The sequence below is a fragment of the Cicer arietinum genome, chromosome 3 (assembly GCF_000331145.2).
Source record: "Cicer arietinum cultivar CDC Frontier isolate Library 1 chromosome 3, Cicar.CDCFrontier_v2.0, whole genome shotgun sequence".
Lineage (NCBI taxonomy): Eukaryota > Viridiplantae > Streptophyta > Magnoliopsida > Fabales > Fabaceae > Cicer > Cicer arietinum.
Window position 1 is genome coordinate 56,175,372 of NC_021162.2, and position 21,191 is coordinate 56,196,562.

Below are 21,191 nucleotides of genomic sequence, written 5' to 3' on the forward strand. Positions count from 1 at the left end.
CCAATGTCATACAACAAATGCCCTTTATAAACCTAGAAATATGCTTCTGTTATTGTTCAGAACAAAGAAAAAAGAACAATCATGCAAACATATGTATATAAGAACATATACAACCTCAAAACATTACAACTTTAACCACTCCAAACAAGGACACAAGCCCCATCAACATCTAGAAGGGTAATAATCCTTTTAAGTAAACGTCCCTGCTATATCCAACAACATAGAAACTGAAGGATTGCCGCCGATGAGACATGGGGACGCGAGTTACTGGCACAACCGAGATTATATGTCTCTCACAAATTACCCTTGCAGTGGTTGGTAGTTGAGATCTGTCAGCAATGACTTCAAAAGAGAATATGTTGAGAAAAAATGAATCAGCAAAAAAGGCAGGAGTGCATTGATGAGCCTGCGTGTTGCATAATTGAACACCTTTGGATCTATGGAAAACCTCATCGGGTACTGATGCTGCTCCTTTAGTTGCACTTACTTTCCGAGTTGAAAGTGTCTTCATGTATACACGCAAATACGTTCTCATTTAACATTGTCACTAAAAGAAGTCGTAAAAAGAACAACATGAAACCATAAGTCTATGAATTTCATAAAAGATTACATACACAAAGTAGCATAATACCTAATGCTTAATGCATTTTTAGTGAAAGATTTTGAATCTCCACAAGGGATTGAGGAGTATTCCTCAAACATCAAACTTTTGACACAAGCCTTTATTCCTCACTACTTGGAGTTACTGCACCACAAGTGCCATAAAACTGTACAAAATATTTACGTCCATTCTCCAATGTTTAAAAAACCGGACCAGAGGTCAAACCTGTGACACCTCCAGGTTATGGTTCAATCGGTTGAACTTGAACCACAGTTGAATTGGATAACTAATAAATAAATAAGTATTACAAATTAAAAAAAAAAATGAACCAGCCGAACCATTTGGCTTTTTCGGTTTGTTCAAAGGGTTATCTGTCAAAGTAGCATTAGAGGTCAAATTAGCCCATGTACATATAATAAAATAATGAGTACCAATTCAGAATTTCTAATTTAACAACAATGATTTTTCACATTTAAAGAAAAATCACCATCTCTCTTGATTCTCACCTTTATTCTTTCTTCCTTTTCTTTGTTAGTTTTTAATTACTCTATTTACAACTATTTAGCTTTAGATCATATTATAAACATCACATATATTAAAAATAAGTTCATCCATTTCTCCTCTATAATTGTTTTATAGACAAATGTACAACAGTATACCAAGTGTGACTATAGTATCAGGTATCAATAGAAAACTAAAGATAATAATGTATCTGCATGAGCTTTAATATCTTCTGTAGTATAATAATGTATAATGAGGTTTTATTGGTAGAATAGTGTACTCACTTATGTACTTGCTGAGACCATTTGTCAAAGCAGATGTTGAGGTCAATGGAGCTTTTAGTATGCTGAGACCCTGCAACATGTAAACAATTAAACAAAAATATCATTGTAATAAGAAAAATTAAAATGAAAACCATTGCTAAATGAAGTATCACACCGCCCCTTTAATTACCTCATCTTTACCAATATTAATGATCATTCCCTCCATGTCATTAAGAGGTATCTTCATTCTTTCTAGATATGAAATACCATCAATGGATGACATTGGAGTCACAATCAAGCCGTCTGTAACCTTAATTTTTAATGGTCCTTTTGAATAATGTAGAGAAATAGAGGATTTGGGATCTGCAGGAAAATTAACATACTCGTTTCTATTGGTAATATCCAGTTATTGAGTTCAAAATTTGAAAAAACATGAGACTTACTTAGTATGTTTTGAAGTTCGCGTGGCCTTACACATTCTGGACTCAACACAGACATACTTCTATATAAATTATCAAGACAGGTTAAGGAAGAGAACCCTGACAACTTTTGCAACACTCCTCCCAAAGGAAAAGTGAGAAAACTAAAAAGAAAGTCTGCAAAGTCTTGCTCTGCTATAGCAAACAGAATCTTTTTAGTTGATTTTCTTCTCATTACTTTCACAACCATATAATCACCCCCATGAGATGGTAAGCCCTCTCCAAGCCTAATAGCAGACTGGAATGCTGAGTTTGAACTACCAATAATTTTTTCCTTTTTAGAGATAAAGTCTGTCAGAGGAGTCTTGGAGAGCAAGTACAACTTGAGAAGATCAAGAACCTACACATATAGATAAAAAAATTCATGTAACAAAATTAGTAGCAAATATGATTATATAGAAACCAAGAAAGAAAAAATGCATACCTCCTGCTTACTGATAAGTAGTGATTTTTTCTGAATATCTTCAGTAATGTTATTTATTCCATGCTTCTGAAGCAAACATAGAATTGTTCCAAGATCATTAGGCATCACACAAAGATCATCCTGAACTACAAAAGTAGCTGTTTTCTTAAAAAAGCCATTGCCAACAGAAGCCAAATTATAGGGACTGACAGGCACTTCATTAATAAGGGTTCCACAAGAGCATCTCTGATTCCTAGAAGTACTTGTATTTCTACAATTAGAGAGTGGAGTCTTACAGTCATAGCAAAAGAAGTACCGCACAGGTGTGTCGTCTATATTCAGTTTCATGTTCTGGCAATAAGCTCGCTTAGTGTTTATAGGATGGAGTAGCACTTCTTTGCATGTTTGGTTCGATAGATATTGTACATCAAGTTCTGATACACATTGATACAGTGAACTAATGCTGCCAAATTTTACTGCTTCAATATTTGACTCCTTAGACACGAGTCTTACAATCGTGCCTAAAGGCAAAGTAAAGAAGCTCAAGAGAGCGTCAACAAAATCCTTCCCTGCCTCAGCATACAAAACTTTGTTCTCTTTTTTGTCCAACATAACTCTCAAGGTAATTTTGTCAATTTGTTCAACTGATACAGTTGCATTGCCAGCAGCCATAGTTGCAATCACAGAACACCAAGATAGTACGTACTGAGCAATTATAAATTCTAATACAAGTTGGTCGAAACGTTTGGCTTTTAAAATGGACGCTGTCTTTATTCAACTTGTTTTAGTAGCACTAGTTTCTAAGAAAATGTAGTATAAAACCTTGGAGAGTGGAGTAGTTAACTAGAAAAAAGGTTTGCTTATGATTATGCACGCGCAGTTTATGCTTCATTAAAAACTTAAACAAATACCAATGTACTTGTGGTTATCCAAGAGATAATAAGTACGGTAGGAGTAACAACTTTTTTCTTGAACACGGAAAAAAAAAAAAAGTAGGTGAAATTGATTGCAGTAAAGGAAAACTTAAAGATAGTTTATTTTGTTTTTTATTTTATTCCGAAGATGACAATTATTATGAAGAAAAAATAATTAGTTAATGAATATTCATTTTTGAAAATAATATGTTTTTAGAAATGTAGATATTTCAAAGTCGCTTTCTTTATTATTAACAAAAATAAAATTAACACAAATATTTATAAACTCCATTGTCTCTTTATTAACAAAGTAAAATATTTTTAATTAACACATCTACTCCTTCTTCCCATTTCTAAGAGTAAAAAAAAAGCAAAATCAATATATTCATTGATTGTTTTTACTTTTCTATTTTTTTTACATGTGTACAATTATTGAAATATATGAAATATTAAATACGCACTAATAATATTAAAAACACAAGTATCTTATATAAAGGTATAAAACTAATTTAAATAATAAATACAACTTAAAAGTCGAGACTCTTTCTTATATATAGAACCAAATAATTTTTTTAAAATGATCTTACATATAGATATAAGACCAAAGGGAGTATTAGAAAATAGACATTCAAATTTCTTATCTCCTTGTTAACAAAAATAAAATTAACATAAAATTGAATATCATGTCATCGAGACCTCTAAGTTATGTTGAGTTTTTTTACCATTTTATTTGAACAAAAAAAAAAATAATCTACACATGATATATACAAACATCGGTAAATACTTTTTTTATAGATTGATAAGATTAAAGATTATGAATCTTGTATTATTCTTGACCATTGATCATATATAGAAGAAATTAATTTAATTATAAATATTAAAGTTCTGATTTTATTGTATTTTGTGTTTTTCACTATGTTTCTTTTCCATTTAATGTAAGAGGATGTATATATGTATCATTATTTAATATTTTCATGAATATCAAGATGTTTATTACTAATTATCCAGATATATACTTTAAAGTCTACAAATATGCATATAAAACTCCATTTTAGAGATTAAAAAAATAATGAAATTATATGCATTAGCATACTATGAGAGCTATTTACCTCTTGTATCTTCTTGACCATTGATTTAATATAAAAGAAATTAATTTAATTATAAATATTAAAGTTCTGATTTTATTGTATTTTGTGTTTTCTACTATGTTTCTTTTTCATTTAATGTAAGAGGATGTACATAAGTATCGTTATTTAGTATTTTCATGAATATCAAGATGTTTATTAGTAATTATGAGAGCTATTAATTTGTCTCTTGTATCTTTTTATTGAAAATTATGGTATCTGTCAAAAAGTCAACATCCATTTTGTTTCTTAACTTAGTCTTTGATAGTTATCATTGCTTAAAAAGATTTTTCAGTTGTGGCAGTAGAAATTGGAAGAGTCGTGATAATGTAAAGTAGTCTATCAATCAAGTAGAAATCTTTTTTAGTTGCAACCAAACATGGGCACAATTCTTGGATTGTTGATAAATTTTTCAAAAATTATCGGAGTTAAAATTTCAAATTAATCTTCTCCTGCATATTAAAATCCATAGGATAATATTTTTCAACTAGAGTGTAAATTTTTCAATGTTCAAAGCTTTATAATTATGCTTAGCAGTCAACGCATAACTTAGAGTTAACAAATCCATTGCTTGTTCGCTAAATCTGTTATTCAACTCTTGCAAATGTTGGTCAATGGCAGTAAAAAATATTCCAACTCTAAAATAATGTTATGTTGTTACATGGCCTTGTTGTAAACATGAACGTCCAAATTTTGTTGTTGAATGAACATCGTTGAGATGAATAAATGTCAATATCATATTTTTCACAAAAAGTCATTACTCCAGTAAATAGTGTATCTCAATCATTCTCTCTCAAAGCTTGATTAAGAGACTGTGTTGTTCCAACCAAATACATGACATTAACTACTTGTTGAGATTGTTGTTGTAAGGCTCGACAAAACATATAAGTTATCCTCATAATTTATTTCAAATGCAAGATAAAATATACAATCAAACCCCTTCAAATAATTATTAGCACTATCAACATCTCCACGTATAAAATAACTTGCTATTTCTTATGTAATTTTTTTTTAAAACAATACAAGTTGCCTCATACATATTTATCGATCAAGCTACAAATAGATGGAATATGTGATCCCCAATTAGTATCCTCAGCTCGTTTCAAAGTACCAATTAGATTCGCACCTTTACCAGTTACAATCCCATCAATTTCTTGCAAATGTACAATTTTCTCCAATTGAGCAGATTGTAACTCACCATGACGCTTAGTATAAGAACAAACAATATCAAAAACAAAAGTCAACTTCTCAAAGAGTTTATGAATTGAAACTTCTCTTGATGCAGTAACCAAGGCAAGTTGCAATCAATGAACAAAACAATGGACATAGTATGCATAAGGACAATATATTTCATAAAAAGTGCTTGTAAATTGTTCTATTATTCTCTCATATTACTAACACCATCATACCCTTGACCACAACTGTTAGAAACATCAAGATTATGTCGAGAAAGTATATCACATACTTCTCCTTTTAGAGTTAAAGTTGTAGTGTCTTTAATATGTGCAACATTAAAAAATCGCTCTTGTATTAAAATAACTTTATCAATAAATCTAAACACAAGAGCCATTTGTTCCTTTTTTTGATTCACAAGCTTCATCTACAACGATGCAAAATTTTGGAGTCACCAATTTCTTCACATATATGTTCTTTCACTCTACTAGAAATAATATGCAAGAGCTCTTTTTTAATTTGATGTAAAGTATACTTGGAATCATATGGAACATTTTTCAACACAACTTTTGCAATTACATCATTGTAAGATGTCAAGAGTTTTATCAATTGAAGGAAATTGACTTAATTTCTTGACCTTCTAGTTTCATCATGCCCCCTAAAAGCATAAGCTTGAAGTGTTAATCAACGAACAATGTCAATTGATATCTTGAGATGTAGTCAATTCTTCAAAATTTGTTATGAGCTTTGCACTTGAATAACATTCCTAATATGTGCATCTTGATTCAATAGGTCTAAACAAGCTTTCATTGCATTGTTGTGTGGTGAGCAAGGATCACTTTGTATGTGTTTGAGAAATGCGTAATGTTTTCCATCTTTAACTTTCTTTCAACCTCTAAAATTTGTACCAATGAAGACAAATGATCTGGAACGTTCACTTGGTCTTTTTCTAAATAGATAGAATGATAAGTAAAATGCAACATTTTTATAAGGTGAAAATTCTAGACGTGAAGGAAATATGTTACACCCAGTGTGCTAAAACCGTCTTGGATGAACTTTGTTGTCAGACAAAAGATATTACTCTTAATTTATTTGATAAGGACCCCATTTTAGATAAACTTTTATGCATTGCACCTAATTGATTTAGTGGATATTGTCAAATTAGCGGGCACTTTCTGGAATCACGTTCTCAAAGTCATATTCGAAAACTCTAGTAACATTGGAAAGATTATTCTCATTTTCTTCGATTCTTGGATTCTCCAAGATAGTTTTGGATGTAGAAGTTAAATTTTTTCATTTCTTTCACTTTCACAAATTTTTCTCTTGAAAAAAAAATAAATTATTTTACTCGTCTTCATTTTCACAAACTTCTCTAGTACAAATAAAATATTTAAATAAATCAACAACCATAACTCAAAAAAATATATGCAATAAAGTCAATAAAAGACAAGTGGATGTTAGGATGTGAATCCCAAATATTGACTAATATTTTTAGTTTAACATTTTTTGGGTCCCTAAAGGAATATATACATCCAAGATTCAATAAAAGATATGTGGGTGGATGGATTCTTAAACACCTTTCAGTGTTACTATTTTTAATTGGACTTTTTTGAGTTCTCAAACGTGGTTCATTCAAAAACATATATAATACATCAATTTATCTCATTTTTATTTATTTTTAGTTCTTAAACTCGTCAATTTAATCAAATCACATAGCACATGGTCATTAACAGAGTCACAAGTCACAACTAAATTTTAATTCATTCACTAAAATTTGACAAAAGCAAAATTCACAAAATATATATTATTTCAAATTGAAAAGAAGCAAAAATGGCAAATCAAAGTCAGGAAGTCGGTTTTTTTTTTTCAATACCCTCTTTTTGAAAAAAAAATACTAAAATACCCCCATTTGAAAAAAATATACCAAAATGCCCCATTTTTTTTTCTTTACTTACAAGTCACCATTTGGAATGGCGACTTCCTTAAGGAAGCCCGAGTTCCAAATGGCGACTTCCCACTTGATTTTTTAAAAAAGGGGCATTTTGGTATATTTTTTTCAAATGGGGGTATTTTAGTGTTTTTTTTTTCTTTCAAAAAAAGGGTATTGAAAAATAAGACCCCAGGAAGTCACTCAATACTTTATCTTTGTAAACTCTAAACTCTAGGTTTTCTATTTGCAGTCATGGCTGCTACTGGCTTTATGCTTCCAGTCCTAGTTCTCTTTAAAAATTAACCTTTGCTCCTCTATTAGATTGGCTCCCAGCTCTTCAAAGCATTTTTCTATGATTTATAACGCATCTTGATAAACCAAACAAAGCTCGAATTTGCACTCTCCATCTATCCCAATTTTTTCCATCAAAATATGGCGTATGGGCTAGAAAATTGCCATTGTTTGCACTTGAACTCATCCTTATTTATCCTTTTGTTTTAATCGTCACACTTCACTCGTGTTAAACACTCTAATTATTGATCAAAAACCTTGCTCTAGATACCAATTGTTGGTGTTTCAAGTTGTTGCTTGGATTGCAAGAAAGACAAAAAAGTTATTGGGAATTGAATGAATGGATTGCATTTTCATTGATATATCTATGTTGCTTATACATGGTTTTGATTTCATTCATTATAACTACCTTCTGACAAACTAACTAATCAATCAAGTGGTCAGTTAGTTATCATACAATTAATGTTCTTACTTGAATTACAAGTTGACTAACAATTTTAAGGATCACTCAGTTACTGCTTAGTAAGATGGTACATTTTTTTTTCTCTTTTCAAAAGTTTTCTACTTTTGTTTCTCTTTACCACACCTCAAACTTAAAAAGGGTGTTATTTCAGGAGTAATCCCAAATTTAAAATTTTGTTAAGTCATAAAATCTAAATTATCTTTGACTCCAAATAAGGTTTTAAGAAAAAATTAATTAATTTTTGCCATTGACATGTAATATAGCTAAGTAACCCAAATAAAGGGATTTATGCCCAAATAGACTACCAATGGATATAAATTAATTCATTGTATGCACAATTGCTCAAGAGTGAAAGAAAGATGCTTCAATGAATATGTAACTTGTTGAGAATAATATATCTAAGTATATAAATTTAAAATGTTTTTATATTATAATTTAACTTTAGATATAGTGCGATTAAACGTTTATAATATGAAATTTTACACGCACAATAAACTTCTCCATATAAAATATATCAGATAAACACATGAAATAACAAAAAAAAAATCTAAAAACATAATATATGGAAAATATTACACTAAATAACATCAACTGTTTAGACACAAAATTCACTTATAAGGAAAGAGTGGCTTTTGAATTGTATTAATTTTTGAAAGTACGATGATATGATGAGTAGAAGAATAAGAGGAGTCGCACATAAATGCAAAGTACGAGTTGGGTTTGGAGAATATCATCAGCCTTTTCACTTCCTTAGTTACCAAACACCTTTTAATTAATCTTACCTATGGAGCTTTGGGAATAAGCGTCAATAAGAAAACAAAGACACTTAATTACTATCTTTGCTTTCTTTTTCACTCTAACTCGTGTATATATATATAAGAATTGTTCTAATATTTTACTGCATCAAATATTCAAAAAATTAAACCCATCTATCGTAGTATATCCAAAAATGGCTATCACTACAGTAGACTATGCTCTCCCCTACCACACCCACAATAAGTACGATGTTTCCTTCCACTCCGAAATCATTCACACAATGGTCACTGATGCTCCTTCCATGGTAACCGAATGGCTATCAAACCTCTCCTGCAATCGCCATAACGGCAGGTTCCTCGTCGGTCTCGATGTTGAGTGGCTCCCAAACCGACAACGCTTTGTTGATAACCCCATAGCTGTCCTCCAACTTTGTGTAGACAGAGAATGCCTTGTTTTTCAAATCCTCCACGCTTCGTTCGTCCCACAATCACTTGTTTCGTTTCTTGAGAACAAAGATAACACATTTGTTGGTGTTGGTATCCAAGATGACGTTGTCAAACTTCTTAGAGACCACTCTTTGGTTGTTACAAATTTTGTTGAACTTCGCACCCTTGCAGCTCAGAGATTCAGTGGACCAGAGGTGAGAAGTTTTGGACTTAAAACATTGGCTTTACGTGTTCTTGATAAAGATATTGAAAAACCAAAGAAGATTACTATGAGTAAGTGGGATAATCTGAGGCTTACTGCTCAGCAGGTTCAGTATGCATGCATTGATGCTTTTGCATCATTTGAGATTGGAAGGATTCTGTATTCTTCCAGGGTTTGATTGGTTGTACTCTCGTTTGTTTTTACTTCATTGATTTAGCTTTACTTTTCCGTTTTGTGGTTTGTCTCATGTTATGTTTTGTTGTTTGTCTTAGAACAAATACCACTAATGATTTTCTTTTTAAAGTTACGGAAGTTTTTTTTAATTAATTTTCGGAATTTGGAAGTTTAATATTATTTATTGGTTAACTTATATACAGTTTCATAGCCACTGTTCTTACCTTTTTCTGTTTAAAAAACAATATAACTGTTAAAATAATCTGAATATATATATGTAAAAAACTATCTGTTAAAACTAGAAATACTGAATCTGTGAGAGGAACTGCAAAATCAGCACCTATAGGATTGCAAATAAGTTGTTCTTTATTATTTTCAAATTGGTGTGTTCCAAATATATTGTATAAGGTTTATAAAATTATTCCGATATTTTATAAAGTACTTTATATAATGATTAACAAGAATCAAATAAAATGTGAAAACATCTGTAGATTTATGTGGGTTGGACCTCAAACATCAATCTGTGTATATAAGTTCAAATTGTTACTTTGTTATTTTTGTAGAGGTTGAAAAGGGTAATTTGTGACTTTTAACACTATTGCAAGATGTGCAATGTTCTTGTGGGCTCTTTATTTTGTAGAATGAAAGATGTGTCATGATATGATCAAACGGATGCCCCAATATGTGATGTCATAGTGGTGGAATGTACAGTTGTTGTAAGCTGTGATTGGTGCCTTTGGTGTGAATGAATGACTTTTTCATGTATTATTAGTATTTTAGAATAATATGATAATGTAATTGATATATGCAATGTATATTATCTGTTAATGTTACTTAAAACTTTGGTGCTAGACTAATTTTGAGAGCATTTTGTGAAATGATTTAAAATTTTACTTATAAGATGATTTTCTTTTTAACTATAAAATAATCCAAAATTTTAATTTTGGCCCACAATAACTTTTCTTTTTACCTTTTTTTTATAGGTTACGTTATAATGAAAATTATTAAATGATGAATAAACAAAAGTTCAAGCATTGTACAAGAATAGAAATTATTTTTTATTTAATCATTTGTTAAACGATTATCAAATCGAATATCATTCTTTTATTTTAATTTTTAATATGCAAAAATGTGCATGTTTGTTAATGTTATGGATGGAGTAAAAATGACTTGAGAAATGCAAATGCATAATGAATAGAATCTTTATTTGTATTTTTTGGATATGCATGAGAATGCAAGAATAGTATATTGACACTGAAATAACAATATCAATAACAAGAAAGAGAGAGTTTAAATTATGATCCTTTTAAAATTTTTATTCATGTCCTTATTTTAAATTAACTCAAGATCAATCTTGGTTGAAACAAAATGTTCAAAATGTTCTGGATATGATAGAAGTAAATAAAATAAATTAGTATATAATGAAGTGTGATTTGTGTTTGCAAATAATTAAAAATAAGGGATAGAAAGATCACACATAAAAAGTATATTGGTTCACCAAACTCGAGCTAATTTAGTCATCACTTTTCCTATGTGCTTCAGAAACAAAATATTCTCATTTACACATTTTCTCTTGATCACACGTTGATCAATTACAATCTTCACCTTTCAACCTAGAAATGACTTTTACAATCACATTTTAGTCTTGAAAATATTTTTACAAACATACTCAATCTAACATAAAAGATAGATATGAGTTATACATGATGTGTATAATAAAAATATTTGAGATCTTGAAACTTCTCAACACTTGTTTGAGATAAAAAAAAGACCAACTCAGTAGAAAACTTCTCAACACTTGTTTGAGATAAATAAAGACCAACTCAGTAAATGATAATCCACAAATATAGTGAAGTGAGCTGGAGTTTGCTTGAAGATTTTTTGACTTATTATTACTTGAACAAGTGTTAGTAGATTTGTAAATTGAACTATTGCCTTCATCTTCCAATTGATATTCAATTTATAGATAATAAAAACTTTGAATATTCAGTTTAAATCAGAATGATATTCGTTTTTCCAATTTAGTTAAGACATGATTTGCTTTGATTTTTAACATGGTGTGATCATTGATTGTTGTATGAATGTATTTGATCACATTCTTCATGAAGATGTTATCATGAAGATATTCTCTTGAATGATTGATATATGATATATTCTTTTTGACACTACAACAAAAATTGTTGTTACCTATGGTAGATTTATCTTTACCCATAAAATTCTGTAGGTAACGTAAAATTATTCACGGACAAGGGTTTGTAGTTAACTCGCTCGTAGGAACATATTTACCGACGAACAATCAGTTGGATACACTTACTTAAGGAATGTCTATGGGTAGTATGACTCACCAAGTCTTTGTGGGTAAAGTTACTCATAGATTTTATGTGCGTAAAAATGTAGGTACTTACCCACGGAAAAGTCACAAGTAACATTACGCAAAGAAATCTGTGAAAAATTCTATTATTTTTTATTTGATATTTATAAATATATCCATGACATGTCCATGGGTAAATTATTGTTTACTCATGGAATATTTGTGGGAAATTGAAAAATGATTTACATCCTATTTTTATTTTTATTTTTTTTATTGTTTGATGTATTTTTTTTTAATGTGAATGATTTCTTGTTTGTTCACTTATGCAATTTATGTTCCTTAAATAAAATTCAAGTTTAATCATTAGTAGATCATTCATAAAACTTAATCATTTATTTTATAAATTTTGTTGTCATTAAAACAACATCAAAAAAGATTTTACATCAACACAATTTATATGCAAAATATGAATGCTAGATCTCCATGTGAGAATATTTTATTGGAAATGAATCATGACTTACATATAAGAATCACACATGGAAGAATGTATTTGGCTTAAATCCTTTTTTAAGGACATGTAAGAATGAGTCATGACACACATTAAATTTGATTTTTTTAATAACGTTAATATATAGAGTGATTTGATTTCATATTTATTTTAATGATGCAAAATGACAAATAACGCAAAGAGACATACATGAATGCTACTGAAAATATAACTAATACTCTTTTGATCATCACCATTTATTTTTCATTTTTTATTTTTATGGAATGTTGAAAAATTGATAAGGAAAGATATACACACAATGTGGAGGGAAAAAAAAGATTTGAAGAAAAATGAGATTTTTATTTCATTTCTATGGGGAGATAAAATTGTAACACAATCATGTGTAACCAAATAATTATATTTTATTTGTTAGAATGTAAATATATATATATATATATATATATATATATATATATATATATATTATATCTAAATAGTAAGAATACCTTGTAAATAAATTTATATTTATTTTAAAACTTCAATTAACTTTTATATTTTTATAATTGTGAATACTAATTTATTAAACTATATACAAAAGACAAAACTACCTTGTGTAAAATCATAAATATTTTTTAAATTAATTATTAATATTTCATTTTTAAGTTTAATATTAAATTCTATTAATTATTTTTCTATTTGATTAGATTTATATTTTTATATTTTATTAAAAAAAATTATATTTATATTTTATTATATTTCAATTTATATTTTTCTATCATGTTATTTTCTAACTCAGCTCATAATCAGGGTAGAAATTTCAACTAAAGAGATAAGATATGATAGAATTCTGAATTAACTTATCATATTTTGTTGGTTCATCAAATATTGAATTCAGACATGATATGATAACTTATTCATATCATGTCTTTTATCATGTCCATCAAATGGGGCTAAAACCTTAACCCCCGACCATCAACCCTTAACCCTCATCCCTAAACCTTAAGCTCTAAATCCTTATAAACACTCAACCTCAACACTAAACCCTTAACCATAAACCCTCAACCATAAACCCTAAACCTCTAAATCCCAAAACCTCAAACCTCAACACTAAACCCTGAAACCTAAACCCTCAATAATTTGCATTAAATAAAATGTCTTTTACAAATAATTAAATTAGAAACTTAAAAACAATCAAAATTTTAAAATGGGAGTCGGAAGGTGGTTGAGTGATTTAATGAGAGTTGAAGTGACAAAGAAGTCACAAGTTCAACTCCCCTCTCTAATAAAAATATGACAAGGAGGTCATGAGTTCAATTATTTTATCTAATAAAAATATATACATATAATTTCTATTGAATCGGGTACTTAGGGGTATACATATATAATCAGTACACTTAGATTCATGAAAGTTATAGTCAATATAAAAATTAATATGTTATTAATGTTTTTTATTTTATTATTTTTATTTTATCAATGATGATTTATTTATTTATTTAATCAATGACTAAACATTACATATTATAAAATCATTAATTAAAAGAAATGTTTGTATATCATTTTAGCTTTTAAATTTTCATTTTGTATGAAAAAATGTGAACCAAAAATAATGTGTGCATTATGTTTCTCTCTTTTTCTTAAAAGAGTTTGTATTTAAATCAATTAATATTTGATATTTCGATCATAATATACTCCTAGTAGCTACTAGCTAGTATACATATTTTATATTAGTAGCTATGCATATTTTATATTTACTACTATTATTTTTCCAAGGCCTTGAACTAGTTTTTTTTTTCTTGATTGCTTTTCTTCTCTCTCTCTCTCTCTCCATTATTCTGTTCATTCCTTCCACTTCTGATAGACATAAAAGATTTACACGGTTTATGACTATGCAGTCCCCTGATCGTGTATGATTTTAGGTTGTGGCGTATTAGGTTGACCACAAGCTCATATTTTTTTTGGTGAGAGTGGACACAACTCTATTGTTGCAATAACTTTTCGCCATGCTGCTTTCTTAATTTTGTTGGCATAAAATACCCTCCTAAATATTAAATTAAAAAAATTGCAAGTTTAGGAATAAGCTGGGTTGCAATAACGCGATACACCTGCTAATTTATCCATTTTTTTTTCAGCCATAGGTGTTGAGGTCCCAAGCCTCGTAATAGAAATTATAAAAATAAAATAAATATTACACTACGTCAAAAATGACATTTTATAGTGCGTCTTTTACCGCGCGTCTTTTACAATGCTTATTAAATACAAGTGCTATTGTAGAATTTTTTAAAAATAACGGATAATACAGCAACGCTTTTTTGACAAGCTCTGTTGTAGGGTCATATTGGGTCACATAGCGCTTGCATATAATGCTTACAACCCTTTTACAGCGCTTTTTGTAAAAGCGCTGTAAATTGAAGCGTTCTCCCATAGCTTTTACAACGCTTTTTGAACGCTTTAAACACAAGCGCTGTAAAATGTAGCGCTCCCACCTTATGTTACATAGCTTTTAAAGAGCTTTTTGTGAAAGCGCTGTAAAATACATGCGCTTTCATATAATTAAATAACCTATTAGAGCGCTTTTTATACAAGCGCTGTAAAAGGCTTGTGCTTTAAATAAAAATCATTCACTTTAAATAAATAAAAACAAATTCAATATGTTGTCCTAACCCTACGAACCCTCAAACCACATGAAATTGATTCAATTGATGATGGTTTATATCTTAGAGATGATCACGATGAGGGAATTTGGATTAATCCATCGTTTCGTATCATTAATGGACAAACAAATGTGAATCCTACCAGGAAAATAAGAAGGGCATCTTAATGTGTTTAATTGTTTTATATAAGCCATGTAATTTGAATTGAGTTCATGTAATTTAATTGTTTGATCTGCCAAAATTGAGCATTTTAGTATTTAGCTTGAACTGTATTTGATTTTCTGCTTATACTTATTTTCTGCTTATATTTAGCTTGATCTTAGTGTTTTATACTAAGTTCATGTAATTTAAGTGTTTGACCTGCAAGAATTGATTTTCTACTTATATTGAACTTGAAAAAACATTGTTTGAGTACTGAGAATTTTTCTTGAACTTTAACTGATCATCCCAATATGATTTGATCATGTAATAGGCTTTTAAAAAATAAGGAGGTCTTTTACAGTGCTCTTTGAGCGCTGTAATAGGCTTTTAAAAAATAAAATAAGGAGGTCTTTTACAGCGTTCTTTCAAAGAGCGCTGTAATAGGCTTTTAAAAAATAAGTTAAGGAGATCTTCTACAACGCTCTTTCAAAGAGGGCTGTAATAGGCTTTTAAAAATTAAGTTAAGAAGATCTTTTACAGCGCTCTTTCAAAGAGCGTTGTAATAGGCTTTTAAAAATTAAGTTAAGGAGGTCTTTTACAGCGCTATTTCGAAGAGCGCTGTAATAGGCTTTTAAAAAATAAGTTAAGGAGGTCTTTTACAGCGCTATTTCAAAGAGCGCTGTAATAGGCTTTTAAAAAATAAGTTAAGAAGTTTTTTACAGCGCTCTTTCAAAGAGCGCTGTAATAGGGTTTTAAAAATTAAAATAAGGAGGTTTTTTACGGCGCTCCGTTATAATAGGCTTTTAAAAATCAAGTTAAGGAGGTCTTTTACATCGTTCTTTCAAAGAGCGCTGTAATATGCTTTTAAAAACTAAGTTAAGGAGGTCTTTTACAACGCTCTTTCAATGAGTGTTGTAATAGGGTTTTATATATAATAGTAAACCGCTTCAGTTCCTCTTCATTTCGTAAACTTCACTACGCTTCAGAGTCCTCCTCCTCTTCATTGTCCTTCTCATTGCGAACCCTACGGTCCATACGAACCATATTGCCAACCATCTTCATTGCGAACCATCTCCATCTTTATTACTATCTCTACCAACTCTCATTCAAATACTATCCCTAAACCCTAAACCGCTTCAGTTTCCTCTTCATTACGTAAACTTCATACGCTTGTTTCCTCCTCCTCTTCATTCTCCTTCTCATTGCGACTCCTACGAACAATATTGTCTTGTTACTAACCCTCATTACGTAAACTTCATACGCTTGTTTCCTCTTCATTCTCCTTCTCATTCTCATTGCGAACCCTACGAACAATATTGCCTTGTTACTAACCCTCATTGCGTAAACTTCATACGGTTGTTTCCTCTTCATTCTCCTTGTCATTGCGAACCATCTTTGTTTATGCGAACCCTACTATCCTATGAACCATTCGTATTTTTGCGCTATTCTTCTTTGTTCGTAGAACCATTCGTATTTCTGCACTGTTCTTCTTTGTTCGTATTTTTGCGTTGTAACCCTATTGTTCTTCTATTTTTCAAGTATTGTATTTATTAGTTTTTTGTTTCACTAAAATGCATGTTGAACTTATACTGCTATTAATGCACAAATATTTATTGACTTATATGTTTTATTTTATAGTGCCCTCGTCGAACTGGCAACATCGACTGTGGGTACTATATATTGCGATTCATGAATGAGATTGTTGATATGAATCAAACTATAATCCTAGAAACGGTACAATATTTTCATTATTTGATTTTCATATATAAACTATGTATATATTTGATTCTAACTTATTTATGTTAAATTTTTATATCGCATAGTACTTTGACAATTCCAATCCAACATACTCTGAAAGAGATCTAATTGAAATAAAGGAAGACTGTTGTCAGTATATGATTGAAATGAAAATTATTTGATTTGCAGGGAAATGACATGCTGCAAAGGATAGTTATATGAATATATGGTAGTTATGTTATGTGTAGTTCTGATAGTTATATGTATATGAATAGTGCACATTTGAAAAGTTGTGGATATGTAGTTATATGAATGTGTATATAGTTCTGCGCTGTTGTCAATATATGAATATGTATATGAATATGTTGTGAACTGATTGTGTAAATATGTAAAGTTATAAAGTTAAATTATAAAGTTATATAGTTCTGTTGTTGTGTACTGATTGTGAAATGATTGTATGAACTGATTATGAACTGATTCTGGATGAAAATGATTTTGAATTTTTTTTTAAAAAACAGCGCTGTAATAGGTGCATAATAATGCATCTATTGAATGCACCTTTTACATTGCTTTTTCCATAAAGCGCCGTAAAACGAGTATAACAAACGCGCAATATATCTAACTATTTTATAGTATTTTTTTATTTTTAAAAATGTTGGTGTATCTTTTTACAACGCTTATTTTTTTGAAAAAGCACTGTAAATGACTTAAAAGAACGATGTAAAATAGATTTTTTCGCGTAGTGTTATTTGAAGGAAAATCAAATTATTCTTACAGTATAAAGGTTTTTTTTTTCCTTCTTTTATATATATATATATATATAAGTTGACGTCTTATTCTTGGAATTTGATTTACATGCTCTAAAAATATTAGTATATACTGCTGATCTTACATGGATTTAGATAACGTTATCTTGACGCCAGACTCAAGATACATCATATTCATTAAATAATATGACAACACATTTTGTTTGATGCAATATATCATAACAACACAAAATTAGATGTATGCACAAATTATTTTATCTCAAATATATATATATATATATATATATATATATATATATACTATTTTGTTTTTATTAAAATACAAATTTAAACAATACGTGTAATATAGATGAAAAATTAGTCAAAACTACAATTAAAGAAATGTAGTAAAGTTTTAAAACATTAAATACATAAAATATTGTAATAAATACAACATTAAAAATTTTAATCTTTGTTTAACCACACAAAGTAACATTAATAAATATTTGTAATTTCTAAAACAAAAAAGAATCTCATACATCACATTATAAATAACAACAAATAGATCATATGTTTCAATATCAATGTGTCAAATGTCAATTACCATAAGTATATACGATGGTTTTGGTCTCCAAATTTGTGTTATCGGTTTCTTTGTTACTAACTATTATTGTTGCATTACAATTCAAGGATATTAAAAGTCGTCATTTATTTCTTAAAGGCAAAGTCACCGTTTACATTACCAACAACTTAACCAATAATCATGAACTTGGTGTTTACTGTAAAGACAAACATCATTATTTTGGATTTCAAACACTTCGTTTTGGAGAAAATTACACCTTCACTTTTAGGCCTCGTGCCTTTTTACAAACTACCTTATACTTCTGTGGATTTTCATGGACTAATGAATTTCACCGCTTTGATATTTATGTAGAAGAACGTGATGTGGAATGCTTAAAAGAATGTCCTTGGAAAATAAATGCATCGGGACCATGTAAGATTAAGAAGGCCACTAGATCTATAGAATGCTTTGATTGGAATAATGTTGTTATATAAAGAAGGAAGGCAAATTGGTGAAGGAAATAATATTTTGCATATGTAACCTGATCATTACTGCTTCAAATTTATGCAAATTAAGAATAAAAACTATGAAATATTATATGTTTTTCGATAGTTTGTCTTCCTTCCATTCTCAAAATTTCCTTCTTATTGTCTGTTATTTCATATCTATGAGTTCTCCTTTTCGTATCTTCCTTCATTTTTTCCTTCATATATTGTTTCCACAATGCAATTGATTGCATCAATGTTTTCCCTCATGTATATATGTTTGGTTTAACGTCTTATCTCAAGTATAAATTCGGCATTTACAGTTACGTAGATTAATTATTGTAATATTTATCATCTTATATAAAATAAGGATTTCAAGAAATCGATATTAATATTATTTGAACTCGATTTCATAAAATAATTCTTCCATTCATTCTTCCACGGTCGATTATCTTTCCATAATGATCCATAGTTAATACATCCATTAAGAACTCAACAGAAATATTATTATTTAAATTTAAATAAAATAATTAACAGCTAAAAACAATCTAAATAAGAAATTTAATTAAAGAAATTTCAATAATCCAAAAAAATTATAAATTCAAATTTTCAATTTATTACACCTTCATAAACAATGTTAAATTTATTTTTATTTTTCTAATTCATTATTTTTTTCAAATAAAATTTAGTCAAATGCTTTTTTTTAATTTAGAAATAATTCAAATAAAAACAATAAAAAAATTTAAAATTTAAAATTTTATTCTAAACTTGATAATTTTCTGAAGTATTGGAATAAATCTAGAAAACAGATGTTTTCAATTCTCTAAACATATTAAAATGAAAATTAAATGCAGTTATAGATATTAAATAAAATAATTGATACAATTCTCTAAAAATGAAATGAAATTCTCTAATGATATAAAAAAGAAATTAAACGCAATAATAGGCATTAAAAAAAAGTATCTTTTATATTTTTTGATATTAATATATTTCATTCAAACAAGTTCAACATAATTCATTTACTAATTATCAGTGTAAATCTTTACACACAAAAGTTAAAGTTAAACACATTAATAATCATTAAATACACTAATTTGCATTAAATAAAAAGTCAGAAGGTGGTTGAGTGGTTTATGGGAGTTAAAGTGACAAAAAAAAAATCATAGGTTCAACTATCCTCTCTAATAAAAATTAACAATTAATTATTAACATTAATTATCTAAAAAATTACAAAATTTTCAAATTATGATTAATTAGATATTCAATTTTCTCACCAATCTATATATGTTGGATGCAAACATTGATTGACTCAGAAATGTTTATTTTGACTCATAAAAAAATTTCACAATCAAATATTATAAGGTGAGTTCAACTATGTAGATAATTTATTCCTTAACATAATCAAATATCATAAGTTGAGTCTAACTATGTAGATAATTTATTCCTTAACAAATAAGAATTCATTTCATTTTTATTAAAAAAATCATTTTTTTCATAAAAAAACATTTGATTAATTTTTTATTTTTATTTTTTGTTTAAAAATTGTAACAAGCAAATGCCAACTTTTAAAAATGATTATATTATGGAAAAAATTGTAGCAAACGCATTGCATGAAAAATATTGTTATATGCCCAATGCATACAAAAATAATAATTTTTTGACGGAAGAATACACGAGTTATAGCTTGTTGTTTGTAACGATCTATATATATAGTTTATGAAATGATAGTTATAACATTATATATGAAAAAGTTATAAGTCCAACATGTTTTAGTTTAGTTGATTATTGATAACGTTTGGAAAGAGAAACATTACTATTGAGACAATGGAAAGAAAAATATTAATCAATAATAAACGTTATTAGTACTATTAACTGAAATAATCAATAGTTTAATAATATATCACATGTAAGTAAATTTTATTATAATTTTAAATTTGATATTACTAAATTTTTAAATTTTACACTTGTTTTATTTTAAAATAATTAATTTTCAAGCTTTTTCTTTAGCAATTTTTTCTATGTGGTTATCTCTCTAACTCATCATTCACCGTCTCTCTACCGTTCTTCACAGTATCTCGGCCATTCTTCGTCTTCTATCTCCATCGTTTTCAAAAAACAAAATTAACTCTCATATCATCAAAATCAAACAACCTTAAAAGAGTAACTTGATCAAGACAAGCCACTAAGAATAATTGCTCTAGAAAATCCCTAAGATCTTGTGTATTAGTATTAGTATAGACAAGGAAAGAGATATGACCACCCACTACTAGAAAAACAGGATTTAACGTCGGTCAAACGCCGACGCTAACAAGACAAAAGCCGACGCTAATATCGATTTAGCGTCGGAGCCG

At 28.8% G+C, this 21,191-nt stretch overlaps 2 protein-coding genes and 1 pseudogene across 2 annotated transcripts; 1 reads left to right on the forward strand and 2 right to left on the reverse strand.

The window, feature by feature from the left end:
- Positions 1-131: 131 nt before the first annotated feature.
- LOC101493617 (uncharacterized) lies at positions 132-2,919 on the reverse strand. The gene is made up of 7 exons (XM_012719915.1): positions 2,269-2,919; positions 1,809-2,184; positions 1,556-1,728; positions 1,395-1,456; positions 827-887; positions 305-505; positions 132-203 (listed from the first exon to the last, which is right to left on the reverse strand). Exons 1-7 carry the CDS (start codon positions 2,917-2,919, stop codon positions 132-134), a joined length of 1,596 nt encoding a protein of 531 aa, XP_012575369.1.
- Positions 2,920-4,463: 1,544 nt separating this feature from the next.
- LOC140919825 (uncharacterized) lies at positions 4,464-6,566 on the reverse strand (annotated as a pseudogene).
- A 2,525-nt stretch (positions 6,567-9,091) lies between these two features.
- LOC101493934 (3'-5' exonuclease-like) lies at positions 9,092-9,724 on the forward strand. The gene has a single exon (XM_004514434.1). The coding sequence runs from the start codon at positions 9,092-9,094 to the stop codon at positions 9,722-9,724; it is 633 nt and encodes a 210-aa protein (XP_004514491.1).
- Positions 9,725-21,191: the final 11,467 nt, after the last annotated feature.

Coding starts and splice junctions, on each gene's coding strand:
- LOC101493617 (XM_012719915.1), bottom strand. CDS start 2,919: ATGGCTGCTGGCAATGCAACTGTATCAGTTGAACAAATTGACAAAATT. Junction 2,185..2,268: donor TACTTATCAGTAAGCAGGAG/GTATGCATTTTT, acceptor CTATATGTGTAG/GTTCTTGATCTTCTCAAGTT. Junction 1,729..1,808: donor CGAACTTCAAAACATACTAA/GTAAGTCTCATG, acceptor ATTTTCCTGCAG/ATCCCAAATCCTCTATTTCT.
- LOC101493934 (XM_004514434.1), top strand. CDS start 9,092: ATGGCTATCACTACAGTAGACTATGCTCTCCCCTACCACACCCACAAT.